The sequence below is a fragment of the Echinops telfairi genome, unplaced genomic scaffold, assembly GCF_000313985.2.
Source record: "Echinops telfairi isolate 266 unplaced genomic scaffold, ASM31398v2 ScPeMD7_3;HRSCAF=10, whole genome shotgun sequence".
Lineage (NCBI taxonomy): Eukaryota > Metazoa > Chordata > Mammalia > Afrosoricida > Tenrecidae > Echinops > Echinops telfairi.
Genome location: NW_022103899.1, coordinates 23,291,702 through 23,308,562, shown reverse-complemented (window position 1 = coordinate 23,308,562; position 16,861 = coordinate 23,291,702). Strand labels below are relative to the sequence as shown.

The 16,861-nt window shown below is 40.8% G+C and overlaps 1 protein-coding gene across 2 annotated transcripts in view; it reads right to left on the bottom strand.

The window, feature by feature from the left end:
* Nucleotides 1-16,861, bottom strand: part of PLCL1 (phospholipase C like 1 (inactive)) — a 397,849-nt gene that overhangs the window by 349,299 nt on the left and 31,689 nt on the right. The window contains exon 1 of one of the 2 annotated variants that reach the window (XM_004701522.2): nucleotides 16,256-16,792. The exons of the other annotated variant lie outside the window; for it this stretch is intronic. Within the exon in view, the coding sequence (XP_004701579.1) occupies nucleotides 16,256-16,498 (243 nt within the window). The 5' untranslated portion in view covers nucleotides 16,499-16,792. Of the gene's footprint in view, nucleotides 1-16,255; nucleotides 16,793-16,861 lie in introns of those variants that run through there. 2 annotated transcript variants of the gene reach the window in all.

The window sequence follows — 16,861 nt, the reverse complement described above, 5'->3', positions numbered from 1 at the left end:
TTGATAATTTATAAATTATTATTATTTTATCATATCTTAAGAGGTTTCAGTTTCAATTTTTTGTGTGTATTAGATTTTATTCAGTTATATTCAGAAATGAATGAATGCAGATGATAAATTACTATAAGTGCTCATATATGATAACTTTAAAAGAATGAGAGCTCTGCTTAATTATAAATAATTAATAAAAGGCAAGCACTATCACTCCAGGGTTAAGGGGGAAATGTGTCCTACAGCATGCAAAAAGAGCCCTAGAGACTCTGTCTGGTAAGCACTGGACTGCTAACCACAAAGTCTGCAGTTCAAACCCACTAGCTAACTCCATGGGAGAAAGGTGAGACTGTTTGCTACCCTAAAAATACACAACCTCAAAGTCTCTTTATAGGGTCACCATGAGTCAAAATCAACTCTATTGCAGGGGGGTTGGGTTCTTTTTAATAGGATGTAAAGAACATCTGATGATTGATCATCAGAAGAAAAGATGGAGTCTGGCCAAGCTCAAGAAACAAACAGAACGGTGTGTAGCTCCAAACTACAGCTGCTTCTCACTTGCAGGGTGCAAGCAGAGCAGTAAACCAGTTTCAACAAGAAAACTAAAAGCAAATCACTATCATGTGTACAACAAAAACATGTGGCTAAAAGAATAGCAAAAACGTGCGTGTTTTGCTAAAATTCTCAACTCAAAAATTGCCTAATTTTAGGAAAGAAAAAAATTCAATTTATTAATTAAATTAATTCCTTCATGTGAAGTAAAAATTTATTTTAATGATATAAATTTCAATGCAATGTAGACTGCATTAGCCTGGGACATCAGAATTACTTTTAGCTTCACTACCACCACCTATGTAAGAAAAACAGGGATAAAGCACGAACTCTGGAGACTAGTTTCCTGGGTTCAAATCTCCAGATCGCATTTATAGCCAGATGAGCAACATGTCCTGTATTTAAGTCTGGAAGGGTTTTAAGAAAAAATTCTGCCCCAGAGTTTAAGGGAAGGCTGGCTATTCCTTTACTGCTGCCTACATTCTACTCAAGCAATTTTAGCTAGAGTTGTCAGAGCGAGCAAATAAAAATAAAGGCTGATCAGTTAAATGTGAATAAACAACTAACAATTTTGCCCAATACATATTTATAATTTTTTAAATGTGTGTTCTTTAGCTGACCTACAACTTTAACTAGATGGCCTATATTTTAGCTGGCAACCCTATGTACAGGCACTTCTGCTAATACTGTACTTACTTATTTTTCATTCTTCTACTTAGTAAGCACACCGTAACAATAGCATCATAAATCATGCTTTGTGCTATATGGCATGTAATTACAAAGCAGTTGGCAGCCCATAGAAAGAACTGTAATGGATTCAAAGGGATTCCTAAATTTTAAAAGTGGTAACCATTTATGGAATTGTTTTACAATAGTTAAAAGCATTCTGCTTCTATCTCTTCTTGATATGTTCCTTAAGGAGGCAGAACAGCTTTCAGGACTTGTTTCCATCCAAATGGCAGTGATTAGAATATTCAATTATAGATTGTAAAGTGGATCACCGCAGCCAGTCTGCCCATGCTACCTCATCTCACATCACAATGTAAATGCTTCCACTGAGGCTCCCCACACATTGCATAGCTCGAAGTTTCAAAAGATTGGTTCTAAGTTTCTCAGTTAGCATTACTGAATGTTTTTTCCAAAGGCTTAGTTGATTGTTAAATTATACCATGTAACCATATGAATTTTTAAATCACGTAATAAATATAGTAATTCTAAATATAGCATATACATTAAACTCAGCAAAAAAATGAAACTCTGAATCCAGTTCAAAAGCACAATTTACTGTCAATTTCATTCAATTTGGAACTCGAGGATAATTTTAATAGTCAAAATATCTAAAATTGATACTTTAAAGTCCTTGGGGTGTTGTTGCCACTATCCCAGAACTGTCTGACAATAGTCATCAGATGAACCAACCAATCTCTTCCAATGGTTTCATTAAAAAATAGTTCATTTAAACATCGCTGAAAGACTGATATTTTTCCCCAAACTACTGAAAATTGACTTTCCAACCCAAATAATAACACAATAGAGAAAGAGCATTGGCAAATTTTTTCCCTATTCATCTCTAAAGCATGATCTAAATGATTTAACTTCTGGCTATTAATAATAGTATTTGTCATACGAGTCACAGAAAGGTTACTAAATTAACTTTTTTTCTCCCTTATAAACAAGCACGTTTCCTAATATATGAGATTAATAGAAACAGAGGCTTTTGACTGTGTAAAGATTATGATCAAAAGGAAAGACAAAAACAGTTATATTCCCTATGAGTCATCATATTCCATTGACTAAAAATCACAATTTCAGGAAGTTCTGTAGCCAGATAAACACTTCACAACAGCACCATGATCATTTGTGGAACTCTGGGAAACAATGTATGCCTTAAAGACTGAATTTCTGAAGATTTTTCTAAACTAGATCATAATCTCAGGAAACAATAAATTTAAGGTCTAAATAATAAGTTTTTCATGTACTACACTAAACTATTTCTCAAGACCAAGCAAAAAATCCATTTCAAAAGAATCTGAATTTAACAACTTCTTAATTTTTATCATGATATTTAATTTCTGGCACCTAGGTTTAATTTAATTTCTGGCACCTAGGTTATATCCTCTTGACAATATCTCTCCTTTCTTACTTCCTTCTGTTTGTGCTCCTGAAAACATTTTTCCCTCTTGGGCCACTTTCAGAGAAGGCGCGTGGATAATAAGGAGACTAGCTAACCAAGATTGAGCCCTGGTGGCCTCAGTGATATCCATGGGGCTGCTAACCACCAAGTCAACAGTTCAAATTCACCAGCCTCATCTCAGGAAGGTGAGACTCTCTACTCTTACATACATTTGCAGTCTCGGGAACCCAAGGGCAACCCTTCTCTGGCCTATCGGGTCACTCACTGAGAGTCGGAATTGACTCCGTGGCAGTGAGCGTGGTTCGGACTTGAGCACATATTGAGCTGTGCTAGGAAGTGTCCTGTGCTTCCTATAGGCTCATTTCCTAGAAGGCAAGAGGATAGGAAAAGGTCGGAGATGGGACTGCAAAGGTAAGTGGGGTCCACATTGCACTCCTGGCACTGGGAAAGCCTCAAAACATTTTAAGGAGAAAAATAACACAATTACATCTGCCTGTTAGAAATAAGACTATCTGCTCTTCTAGATATCGGATAAGGAAAAAAATGAAGCGGTTGGAGGCAAGAAGACTAGGTAGAAAGATGCTTTGAAATAAGAAGCAACGCGTGTAAGTAGTCTGAACTAGATGCGCATCGAGCACTGTTCAAGAGAAAGGCCAAGAGAAAATGTGACAGAGCAGATGTGTGGTGGCATCAGGAACAGAAAAATGATATCCATGTTATTAGCAATGACAACGGTACAGTCATTCATGGGATGGATAACAGAAGAAAAATAAATTTGGAGTCTTGGAGCTCTCTGTGTTCGTCTGGATAGACTAGAGAAACAAATTCATAGAGACACACAGATGTGTATAAGAAAGAGATTTATATGTGAGAGCAATTGAACATTGAGAAAACATCCCAGCCCAGTCCAGATCAAGTCCTTAAGTCCAATATTAGCCCATGTGTCTGATACCAATCTATAAAGTCCTCTTCAGACTCACAAAACATATGCAATGACGCCAAATGTAGAAGATCACAGGCCAGTGGGTAGAAAGTCTTTGGATCCAGTGGCATTGGAAACATCTCAGTGCTGGCAGGGGTCTCTGCATCAGAGTGGGTCCATGTGTCTTGTCAGCTGCTATGTCTCCCAGGGTGTGGCTGACAAAGTGTCTCCCACCTCCAAGGAAGTACCAGATTTCCCAGAATTCTCAGGAGAAGGCCATGCCCACACAGAGGCCTCATTGGCTATGATCTGATTGACAAGTTAGACTCCACCCCTACACTCTTAATCCTCAAACTGTCAAACAATTATATAGCTACCACACTCTCCAACAGATACAGAGGCCTGGATCTATTCATTTAGCCAGAAAACATATTCAAGCACCTATACCTATCATGGAGCTCAGATCTATAACTCTGTTGTTGTTTTCACTACTATCGCCATCCTTGTTGTTGTTGCCAGAGAATTGGTTCTGGCTCATATTAACCCTGGATACAACAGAAGGAAACACTGGTCCTTCACCACTCTCAGAGTTGTTTCTGTTTGAGCCCGTTGTTGTAGCCACTGTATCAATATGTCTCAGTGAGTGTCTTCCACTTTCTTATTGACCTTCTTCTTTATCAAGCATGATGTTCTTTGCCAGGAACAGGCATTTCCTGATAACATTCCAAGCACACAGGATGAGTTCTTACCATGCTCTTTTCAAATGAGCATCCAGATGTACTTCTGTCAAGCAGAGTTGTTCAGTCTTCTGGTAGTCTACCCATATTCAATATCCTGTACCCAAGAAAGGCATTAAATCTCCTTCAGTCTTCCTGATGCGTTGTCCCATCTTTTCATATGTGTATGAGGTGATTGGAAATACCATGGCTTGAGTCAAGTATCTTCCAGGTCTCACAGTGACATGTCTTTGCTCTTTAGTTCTTTAAAGAGGTCTTTTGCAGAATATTTTCCCAATGCAATATGCCGCTTGATTTCCCAACTGTTGTTTCCATCGGAGTTGATCATGGATCCAGACCCTTGACAATCTCAAACTGATATCCCTGGCATAGCACCTATTGTAGTTTCGATACATTGGGTATAGAGTGTGCCCGCCTCACCACTGAATCTCTGCATTGTTAAGTTTAGTCTTGTCACAGTATAAGAGGAGTCAATGAACAGATGAATGAATGTTCAATCATGAAAAGTGCCTCTGCCAAATGCATTATACAGGAAGACAAAATTTATTAATATTGCTAGAAAGAATGTTAATACAGTCAAATTTCAATGGTCTTGGCACCACAACAAAGATACTAAGCATATGTTTAAAGATTTGATACAACACATCGAATAACCATTTGTTTATTATTATAAGCATATGTTTAAAGATTTGATACAAAACATCAAATAACCCACATTCTTCCCCTCCCTGAGCTGTTTATTGTTGCAGGTCAACTGAATTTTCATTATTTGAAAGAGCTAAATTCAACTATAACTTCTTTATGGATAATTACCTGAGGAGCTAATATGATTTTCCCTTTAGGTGCGTCTCACAGGAGGAGGTATAGGTAGATGGCAGGGCTCAGAAGCCAGACTTGGCCCATATTCACACACTTAAGATATTTTGGGCAGAGCATCTTAAGATACTGAAGTGTAACTTGATTTAATAAATGTCATACATGGTGTGATTAAGACATGGTGGTGACTGGTAAGACTGCTTCTTCTAACAGTGATCCACGGCTGCTGTGCGGCTCATTGAAAAGCCACCCAGAAGGAACTCCAGGCCTCTGATTCTTTCACAGATCTATAAACACCACTGTAAAATTCTTACAGAATTTCCATTCCTAGCCAATGTGTAGAACTTTCATGATAGGATCTGCTAGATAAATGGATTGTCAAATTGTCTCCTTTGTAAGTATAACCTCTCCAATAAACAGCCATTACTGCCTCTTCTTAAGTGCCTATAAGATTTTAGCTATAGTACATTCCTCACCTCCAGCCCAAACTTGTGGAACAGGTAATATAGTTCCATTGTACCAATGAAGAAGCTGAGGCTCAGAAATATTTTAAAATTTGCTCATGATCACACAGTAAGTAGCAAAGCCGAGGTCCCAACTCTCCAGTCTGTGTCCTCGTCCCTGTCCAAGCTGTCTCCCAAAGATTTCAGTTCCCAGGAAGTAAAAGTGAACCCAGGAACTGTAGACCACATTAACTCAGGCCAAAGATCCTTTCAGAAAGGTGAAAAAAAGTGAGTTATCTTGGCTCGATTTGAGGAGAAAACTAAATCAGCGATGTGTCTAACACTTCATAGGAGTTATAGAAGAAGCAAGTAAAGTCTAAATGATTCCTCCCTTGTATAGCAAGTGAGATGAGGCGAGAATAAACAAAGGACACGATAATTTCCTAGTGTTTACAAGAGAGTTTCTAATTTATTTCCTCTCTGTTCAAAGCAAAGGCATAGCTGATAAATGGAGAGAATACTGCCTGTGTATTCTTCTAAAAGAGATTATTGCCACTAAACTTTCTAGAACACTTGCTCCTTATTAAATCTAGTGCGTGCTTTCCCATCCCACCTCCCCACTCTGGAAAAAAATTCCTCTGCTTTGTCAAAAAATAACATCCAGAAGAAGGGAAGTAAAACAGTTAATAGCTACATAGGCTCATGTTATATAAATAAACATCTAATATTCATGTCAAATCTTTTTAAAATTATTATTCCAGCATCCTTTAAACATATGATCTTTGCCACCAAGCCCAGTATATTCTCAGTTGATCCCAATGTTACCAGAGAATAGTTTTTCTCTTCTGCCTTTTAACAGGATTTATGCAAACGTTAGAACATTTAACAAGCTACCCTTATTATCCATAGCTCCAGATAGCAACTGGTTCTCTATGATATGGCATGCCATACAAATTACCCTTCACTGCTTGTAGAACTAAGGAAACTGTGGGCCCTAATCTTACTGCAAATATCTCACATTGCCAGGTAGACTAGAAATCCATGACAATGGCACAAGCAAAGCACACATTAAAAATGGTTAATGATCTCTCTGAGGTCCAGGTAACTATGTATTTTGTGCACTTAGCTTCTACAATGATTCTTCTTTTTTTATTATTTATTTATTTTAATGATTTCCTTTTTTTTAATCATTTTATTAGGGGCTCATACAACTCTTATCACAATCCATACATACATTAATTGCGTAAAGCACAATGAATGTGTGTACATTCATTGCCCTCATCATTCTCAAAACATCTGCTCTCCCAATATGATTCTTCTAGGGAAAATTATTCACGGAAGTTGAAAGGGGGAAATAAATAGTTAATTTTACACATTAGTCATCAGGACAAAACAAAGTACCACTTGGTGGAAAAGATCAAATATAGGCTACTCTTAAAACAAATCTACCCACACCTATAACCACAGAAAAGCTTTATCTGTCTGGAAAAGCATCCTCTTTTCTGATTATGGCTTGGTGATCACCCGATTTCTATGATTACTCCTTTGTCTAGAGATTAGAACCCTGGAGAATTTTCTCATGCTTGGCTAGGGCGAGGCCTAGAAAACAGCAATTGAGACAACGTTCACCGTTCTAGTCAAGAATCCCCATCAACCAACTAGACCAAACCTAGATGTTCCCAGGAATCCCTAGGCTCAAATGGCTTCACACCCACAATTGTTATTGTCCTATCGTTATGGTGCAAGGTGTTAAATTAATTTTAAAGGGTCTCCAGAAGATCTAAAAGCCATCAACATAGGGGAAAAAAGGTTAGAATCCCAAAATGTATACTTCATGGCAGAATGATCCAGAAGAATAAATACTTATTACTCAGATACCAAAAGACAGCCATTTACCCTGGTGTTGCTATTGGGCAAGCAATGGAGTGCCAACCACAAGGTCAGCAGTCCAGTGATACCAGGGAAAGAGATGAAGCTCTTTGCTACTGTAAATATTTGCAGCCTCACAAATCCTATATAGGGTCGCTAGGTGTCCTTTTGAGTCAGAACCCACTCAACGGCAGTGGGTTTAAATTTGAGGGTTTATAACTATGGTCCCATCACACTCCATTCCTCTCTAGCTTAGTTTGATCCTCCTCTTTCTCGTCTCCACTGCCCTGCAAAAAATTCAGTCCTGCTCAAACATCACCGCTACCATGTTTTAGTGTGACTTTTCACAACCCATCTAGTTACTTTGGGGATAAGCTTATCTTTGAATAAAGACTATCAGACTAGTTATGGAACAGAAAGCTAACAATCAAACCGTCCCCTACTGTCTTGGTGTCTGACCATCAATGTATCTAGTGTGCACTTGTGAACACACACAAACGCAAATGCACTACCACAACATTTATCCCAAAGTTCACATGACTCTATATTATCTAAGCCAGTGGTTCTCCATCTTCCTAATGCCACCACCCTTTCACACAGTTCCTCATTCTATGGTGACCTCCTGCCCCACCCACCCACCAACCATAAAATTAGTTTCGTTGCTACTTCATAACTGTAATTTCAGTACTGTTATGAAACAGGCGAACCCTGTGAAAGTGTTCTTTGACCCCCAAAGGGGTCGCAACCCACTGGTTGAGAACCGCGGATAAGCACAAGAAAGAATAAAGAAAACAATTGTTATTGTCCTATCGTTATGGTGCAAGGTGTTAAATTAATTTTAAAGGGTCTCCAGATGATCTAAAAGCCATCAACATAGCGGGGGAAAGGCTAGGATCCCAAAATGTATACTTCATGGCAGAATGATCCATCTAAAGTTTTAGATGGGTGAGGATACCTTTTTTGTAACCCTCAAAAAAAATCCACTTTAAGAGAATGTGACCAAATACTATCTTGTCTAAATGCTGCAATAGAAAAATAAAAGGACAAGGAGAAATCCCATCCTTTCAATTATTTAACTTAACTATTTATAGATAATTAACCTGATGTGCAAGTGTGCCTTTAGCACCTGGCTGGTCTCCAGATAATGATGGCTAACCTCTAGGTATCATGTGGCAGAATGGGTTTATTATCTCTAGCATCAGGGCAGCTATAAAGGCTGTAGTTTTGTGACAAAATCATATATTTGAGATTCCCACATATCGACTTTGAAATTTTTACCACCTGCCCCTCAAATAGGAATTAAGGAATTGGACAATGTATTAGAAACCGCCATCTTTTCCTGTGTGTAAGGCATCTGCCGGCCTCAAAACTAAACCAGGCTGTGGCAGGCAACAAGGAGGAACGGGAACACAGAGCCAGGGGAAGAAGTGGGAGGGCAGCTCTTGCACAGAAGGGATTGCAACCAAGGTCACAAAACAAAATGAGATAAATTATCGGGTAGAAAATGAATTTGCTCTGTAAAGTTTCACCGAAACCACAATAAAAAGTTCCCCAAAATTACAAATAAAACACACACACACACACACACACACTAATTGGGAGGAAACCAGAATCATATAGCATTATATACATCAACAATTAACAAGATTGCATTTTCCTTAGTTTGGAAACTCAGATACTCCTGATTGAGTTACTGATGCTGGGAGACAAATGATCAAAGTATAAAATAAAACTTATCAAGCTGCAATGATTAAGTAACACTTCATCTTTAACCCATATAATTTACTCCAACGTTAAAACATGAGCGCTTCCTTCACAGTGAAGGTGTTAACAACACTGGTCCAGGAGTCAGAGCCTATTGGCAGGTGTTCCACACATTCTAGACAAAGCAGAGTATAATATTAATGAAAGTTCCGGGGCATTTTATGTGACAAGCTATGAAACTGAGGGAGGAGGGGGAAAGTATTCAAACAATCCTTGGGTTTCCAGAAGCTTCGGAATCATTTTTTTTTTTGTCAGCTAAATTAGTATTCAAGGTAACAATTTAAAAAACTGCTATTTCATACACTCCCCCTACAGTTTAAATCATACTATTTAAGAGATGGTATAGCATGAAGGTTAAAAGCAAGCTAGAGTTAGACTATTTGCCTCCAATTCCCGGCTCTGCTGTTTACTACCTATGGGACCTTAGGAAAATTATGTAATGGTTCCTGGTGGTATGGTGGGTTACAAACTGGGCGGCTAGCCGCTAGGTCAGCAGTTCAAAACCACCAGCTGCTCCATGGGAGAAAGATGAAGCTCTCTACTCCCATAAAGATTTACAGTTCAGAAACCCACAGGGGCGGGTCCTAAAGGGTCACCATGAGTCAGAATCAACTCCAGGACAGTGAGCTGATTTCATCTGTAAACGTGAGAATAGTAATAAAAAGACCCACTTCATACCATTATTGTGAGGATGAAATAAATGAACTCATTTGAAGTGCTTAGCACACATTATATAAGCACTGGTGCAAGTGGCTCACACACAGGATTGAGGATAGTTTTGAGGTTTGTGGGCACTCAGAGGGCCTTGGAAGAAAGGGATGGCAATTTACATCTGAATCATCAGCCATTGAAAACCCTAGGGGCATCTTTTAGAAAGGACCAAATGGCAAAACTGAATATCCATTAGCAGCAAAAGGAAACAGGGGCCATAGCTCACAACATACATATAAATTGAAGACAGATATGTGTGTGTACCTATTGCCACCTTCTCCTATGTGTAAGGTACAATGCCTGCCTCAAAAACTAAGTCAGGATGTGACAGGGCGAAAGGATGAATGAAAACAGGGAGCCAAGGAAGAAGTAGGAAGACCAAATATTCAGATTTCAGCTCAGACATAGCTTCTGAAAATGAAATCCTTTTTAATGTTGTTATTGAAGGTGAACAGACATCACTGAAGGAGCAGGAAAGGTTGTGTGTTTCTTTCATTGAGTTACTAGACACTGTCTGTTCGGCTGCTTGAACATTACCTAGAAGCAGTTAATGGCTTGTTTGTTCAGCAGCAAAGTTGGCCATCTCCCGATGTCTTTTCATAATGCCCTGCTGTGCCTTAGGTGTTTGGCAATAAATGTTCAATTGACATTTTAGTCTACGAAATCTAATTACCTGTTTTCTCTACTGTAAAAAGGGGGGGGGGGGAAGACTGGGAAAACAACTATTCAGACTTAATTGCAATGTGTCCTTAACCCTTCAATAGCTGTGTAATTAACTAAAGGGTTTTTTCCAGTCTTAATATATTTTTCAAGAAGGAAAACACAGTGTAGATTCTAATAGTAGTAGGAAAGATTACTACATCAAGCAGACCAAAAGCCACACTCCCTGCCATCCAGTCAATTCCCACTCACAGCAATCTTATAGGCAGATTAGAACCGGCTTCTGCAAGGATAGACATCTTTACTGAAGCAGAAAGTCTCATCTTTCTCCCTTGGAGTGACTGGTGGGTTTGAACTGCTGCCTTGACGGCTAGCAGAGCAATGCCTAATCCACTATAACACCAGGCTCCTTACTACATCAACAGGCACTTCTAAAACCTTGCATTAAAATACACTAACCCTCTACTGCCCAACTATAGACATAATTCTATCAAGAGGTGCAATAGGAAATTATACCAAAAAGTACCCCAATGAGTAGTGCCACTTCGAAGGTGAGATGTGACCATGCTTCTGTGGCAATTACAGAGAAGGCCAACATTGCCTGAAGCTGCTGGAATTAAAAAACAAATCCACCTAAGAGCTTTAATGCCATTTGTATAACTGAATCATAACTCAAGAAAACACCCCCAACATAGCCAACAGTACACACTTACGACCGCCCTTACAGTACAGACTGGTCAGATTCCCTATAGGATCAGATTTTCCCCCTCCAAATTCATCCCGAAAAAAGACATCTATAAATGTCTGTTCATTCCCAGGCCAATCGACAAAACTCTATGGATCTCAGTTCACCTACAATTTTAAGTAAATTTTCAACTGCCCTTAATTTCCCTTCATAAGAGCCTCTAAAGGGGGTGGGGCTGGGGGAATGCTTTCAGAGCTCCAACGTAAGATTCCATGTCATCATTCCCTTAGAATGGTGTATCTTCCTAAGTCCCAGAATCTTGTTCTCTCTGTTAGCAGCTTGTAAGATGAAGACAGCCATCCACAAACTCAGCTCTCTGGCGGGGCCCAGAGGGAGCTGGACTGGCATGAAACAACAGGTGTGAGCTCACAGACTGACACCAAATAGAACTCCTGCCAAACTGCTTTCCCTTTCAAAGCACAGGGCAACTCTAAGCAAAGGGGCAGAGTTTGCCATCCTTTTCTGGATTCAAAGAGCCCTGACGGCACCATGGGTTGCGTGCCGGGCTCCTAACCACAAGGTCTTAAGTTTGAAACCAGCAGCTGATCTCTGGGAGGAAGACAAGGCTTCCTACTGCCTTACAGAGTTATGTTACAGGGGCAGTTCTACACTGTCCCATAGGGTGGCTTTGAGTCAAAATTGATTCAATGGCAAGAGTTTCTTTGGTTTGATTTTCTAGTCAATGTCTTCCAAGGGCTCTAAGGCAGGAAAAGGATCCTTTCACTCCATAAATGTCAAGGCCCAAGAGTCTGATTCTTCTGTCACCCTCTTAGGAGCTCAAGCTGTTTCTAACCTAGAAAAGAGTCATTACTGTGAATGCTTTGCATCTGAGAGACAGCATAAGGAGATCCAGCACAAGCTCGGATAAAGCAGACCTGGGTTTGAGTCCTAACTCTGCAGTTAATCAGCAGCCTTCTGTGTGTCCCTCTCCTGCTTTTGAGAATTTATTTCCCCTGAGGATTAAGTGTGAAAATACATTAAAGTTATTCAGTTAGTGCCCAATTCGTTGCGCAAAACCAACCCTGTTGCCCTTGGGTCTATTCTAAGTCCTAGTGACCCTGTAGGACCGAGTAGAACTGCTCCGTAGGATATCCAAGGCTGTAACAAACCATATGGAAGCCAACAGCCAAACATATCTTTCTCTAAGAAGGTGGTAAGTTTGAACCAACGCCACTGCTTCCTGGGCACCTCCTGACTCACAGTCCACTACCCTCACCCTGTAATTGTGATGTGGTTCAACAGGTAGCCAAAGCACATCTTTGGAAGCTGCAGATCATCCCCAGGGCACATTACTGAGTAAGATGGGCCACGATAGGAAGTACTGAGACATGGAAACACTGAAACCATAACTTAAGCTGCGTCAGTAAAGATCTGCTATCTTCATCCCTGGACTTATGTCCATGAGATTCGAGCGATAATTTCTACTCTTTGCCTAGAGAATTCAGAGTTACATAGAATTCAAAGGAAATGAGAAAAAGTAGAGCCCCTCAACATGTTTCACGTAATGGAGGAAGAAACACCTGCTCTTTCTAACCCATATGTGTACCTCAGTTTCCACAATTGAGCACAATGAATAAGTTAGGCTGCTTTCTTGTTGTAGCATATTACAAAATTATGGAACTGTACACGATATTTTTTTATTGAAAGATCATTTTATTGGGGACTCTTACAGCTCTTATAACACTTTATACATCTTTGAGAATGATGGCAACAAATGTTCAAATGTGCTTGACACAATGGATGGATGTATGGATTATTATAACAGTTGTATGAGTCCCCAATAAATTTATTTTTCTTAAATCCATACATCAATTGTAGCAAGCATTATATTTTTAAATGTCAAATGTATTTATTTCTTAAGGGTGACATCAAGCACCAAATAGAAGCTGTGTCTAACTTCTTAATTAGAAATATATTAAAAGCAGAAGAGTGCATAATTTTCAGATATTAGCAAATGTAAACATAATTTTTTTAGAAACCCCAAACATAACGTAATTGTCCTTTTAAACCAAAAGTCATCAAGAAGCAATTAAAATGAACTCTATTACATTATTGTGGTAGATAATAACGCACTTTCAAGAAACCACATCACGCCATCAATCCATAATCACACCAAAAAAGCAAAGAAGAAAAGGTAGAAAGAATATAGAGAACCTAGTCTAACTCACATATTAAAAATTTTAAACCCAGGATTTGGCATAGAGGGGAATAAACACGATACCCTTAAAAAAAACTTTCAGAAGATGTAGAAAGATAAATGCCGTCATTGTTTTCATCCGCTCAGAAGGAAATTGTTTTCTAAACTAAACACACGTTTTCACATATTAGGGAGGGCAGCTTTACTGAAAACATTCCTTTTATTTAATATACAAGACAATCTGTTTTCTAGCATGATAGAGGAATGTCCTATTCTGATTTATCTAAAAGTCAAGTTAATAGAAAAACTGCACTCAAATAATTAAAAGAGAAATAAAACCACAAATTAAGCTAAAATTCATTTAGTATTTGGTAATTCACAACCTTTTAGTCATTCAGAATTATGATTGTGAATATCATTTATTAGTACATTATGAATGTTTAGGATAACATTTTATTGTTTTGATTCACATAAATATCTTAAAGTCTTTCATTTTTGTGTTCTAATGCCAAGTAAAAACAATTGTCAGAAGTTGTAGAATGTATTGTCTCTTCTCACAGAATATGTGCTATGTACTTATTATACAATTTAGACCTCTTTCCAGAAACTCCCATGTTACTGTAGTAAGTGAACAAGCCATGGAACAGTAGATTCAGGAAGTCAAAAGAAAGGTCCTTCCTTGATCTCTGGGAGGGATCTGGAACCTGGCACCCCACCTGTCTATTTCCCCCCTGGAAAGGAATGAAGGCCTCTGAGGACAGACACAAGGGCTGCTATCCACAAATGACCTACCTGGTCACCTTAAAGATTAAACAACTCATCACAAAGACCCTCTAGGCACCAAAATGTGTGAAACAAACTTGAAGAGATAAAGCTTCTAGAACTCTAGTTTAAATTCTACTATATAAATCGTGAGCTTCAATAGTTAATATATGAATCAAAGGTTCATATAGAAATATATGCAAAGATATTTACAAAAGGTGTGCTCATGTAAGAAGTGCTACAGCCACTGGTGGACATGTATGTGGGGGGGGGGAGGTTGGAGTGGCTACAATTATGCATATATTACTTGTCAATAAGACCTCATAATATTATTATTTTGAATTAACTTCATTTTGTAGTATCTTTAAATAGTAAAGCCCAGTTATTAAATATTTAATTTACTGCTATATAGAGAAAAGGTCAAGTTGATACTCAGTTGCCACCTTCCTTTTTTGCCATGAAGACTTCCAAACAAGAGGCATCATTACTTGATACCAGCCTTCTTGAGACTCTAGCATGATGGGGAAATGGCAGATTTACTGGTAAAACTTTGACAGCCTTTATATTCCATTATTTTGTTTTTGGTTTGTTTTGTTTACAATACTATGGAATCCACTGCTTTTTATCATCATATAAGTTACCCTACAATGCCTGTTTTCACTACACACAGCAATCAATACATCAGAATCCAATATGCATACATTTCCTTTCTAACCTTAATAGTTTAACGTTTCAAAGTAATATGTTTTTCTGACATGTAGGTTTAAAAAAAAAAGACTGCCCTTAATCCAAATTTGCACCCAGCATAGAATACTCCTTTTCTCATCATCTATAGCCAACACAATAACAGAAACTATTACAAATCATTTGCAACTAGCACCCACTCTTCTTTTAATATAGACTTCTCCTTGTTGGTTTTTAACTTCCATGTGTCAATGTTGGGGGAGAGCAGCCCATTACTTGGAGCTAGGTGGGTGTGCTGGGGGCGGAGTCTGCCCTCAAGAGCGCTGGGGGCTCCAACTTATACCTTGGGAAAGAGACCAGAAGAGGGGCTTTGAATGTATCCACGCACCCAGTCAGTTGAGCGGCAGTTCCACGCCATTATCCAGAAAGCAAGCCATTATCCTTTTTTATTACGAGTAGTTTCGCACTGATTCTGAGAATCAGGCTTCTCTGTCAACATCGATTTTAATCTCACATTGGCACTACTACTTTTACATGCATTTATGTTGAGCCCCTTTTCCAGAGCCAGTCAAGGGCTCTTACTTCCAGGAGATGTACACCCAAAGCTATGGACCCAAAATATGAAATCTCAAGAAACAAGCCTCAAGTGGAAGGTAGACAAAAAAGACATTTGGAATGGGGAGCTACAACGGTCTTGCTAAATCGATGGGGAGAGAGCCTGCCTGGGTCTGGTCAGGAGCTTTTTCCTGGAGGTGGAGAAAACCACAAGGTCGGGGATGAGGCTTGAGGCATTGATTGTGTTGCGCTTTCTGCAGCGCAGGAACTGTGGTTTCCGTCCCTCTGTACTTTGTTGCAAGGGTTCACTGGAAACTGCCTACCTATCGGCAAACTTCGTGTTTCTGGGGATTTCAGGACCGTTTGAAGCAAGAGAGGATTCCCCACCCCCGCCCCCCATCCGAGGGTAAGCTGAGCATTTGGGGTTCCACGCAGAAAGAGCGGGCTCGGCTCGGGAGACCAGTGCGCAACCGTCCAGTGGTGTCTGCATTTCGCCCTGAGAGCGCGCTTCCTCCCCGCACCAAGGGTCTCCGAAGCCTTCGGGGAAAGGGAGGAAAGAGCTCTATCAACGCTCCGAGTGGCGGAGCGGAACTTTTCCTCCGCTGTCAGGGCAAAGAAAAAGAAAAAAAAAGTCATGCTGCTTCTCACCGCCGCGAGAGCGCTCTGGGACCCTCCGGACGAGGAAGGAAGGTTGGGTAATGCAGAGGATGGGAAGGAGCAAACAATGCCAAGCCTGCGACGCCCCCCGGGGGCGTGCATCCTGCCCGCCTTACCTTAATGATGCTGCTGCGCCGGGGGGTCGCCCGCACGGCCTCCAGCAGGCTGGCCTCGCCGTCCGCCGGGGCCCCAGCGGCGCTCAGCAGGGCGACCCCGCTCCGGAGGTCCCGGCCCCGGCCCGCGGCGCCCACCGCCAAGCCGTCCGCAGAGCCGGCGTGGGGGTCCACCCGGGGGTCGTCTTCGGCCGCCGCCGAGTCGGGCGGCGCCGGACTGTCCCTGCCAGCCGCGCCCTCCGCCATGGCGGGACGAGTGGGGCTCCCGGGGGAGATGGAGTGCAGCCGCCGAGCACCGGCGCGCTCCTGAACGGGAGGCGGCTCAGCCTGACTTTGTTTCAACGGCCGGAGGAGGAGGAGGAAGAGGAGGAGGAGGAGGAGGTGGAGGAGGAGGAGGAGCAGGAGGCAGCCGCAACTTTCTGGAGAGGAGACATCGCACGGGTGGAGACGTCGGCGGGCTCTGGTCCAGGAGGCCGGCAGGCCGGCGGGGGACGGCCCCGGGTCGGGGACGGGATGTGCGCCGGAGCGAGCAGAGGCGAAAAGGAGGTGTCCGAAATGCAACGCAAACGCCCGCTCGGCGCCAGACAAAAGGCGCAGGGCGCGCGGCCG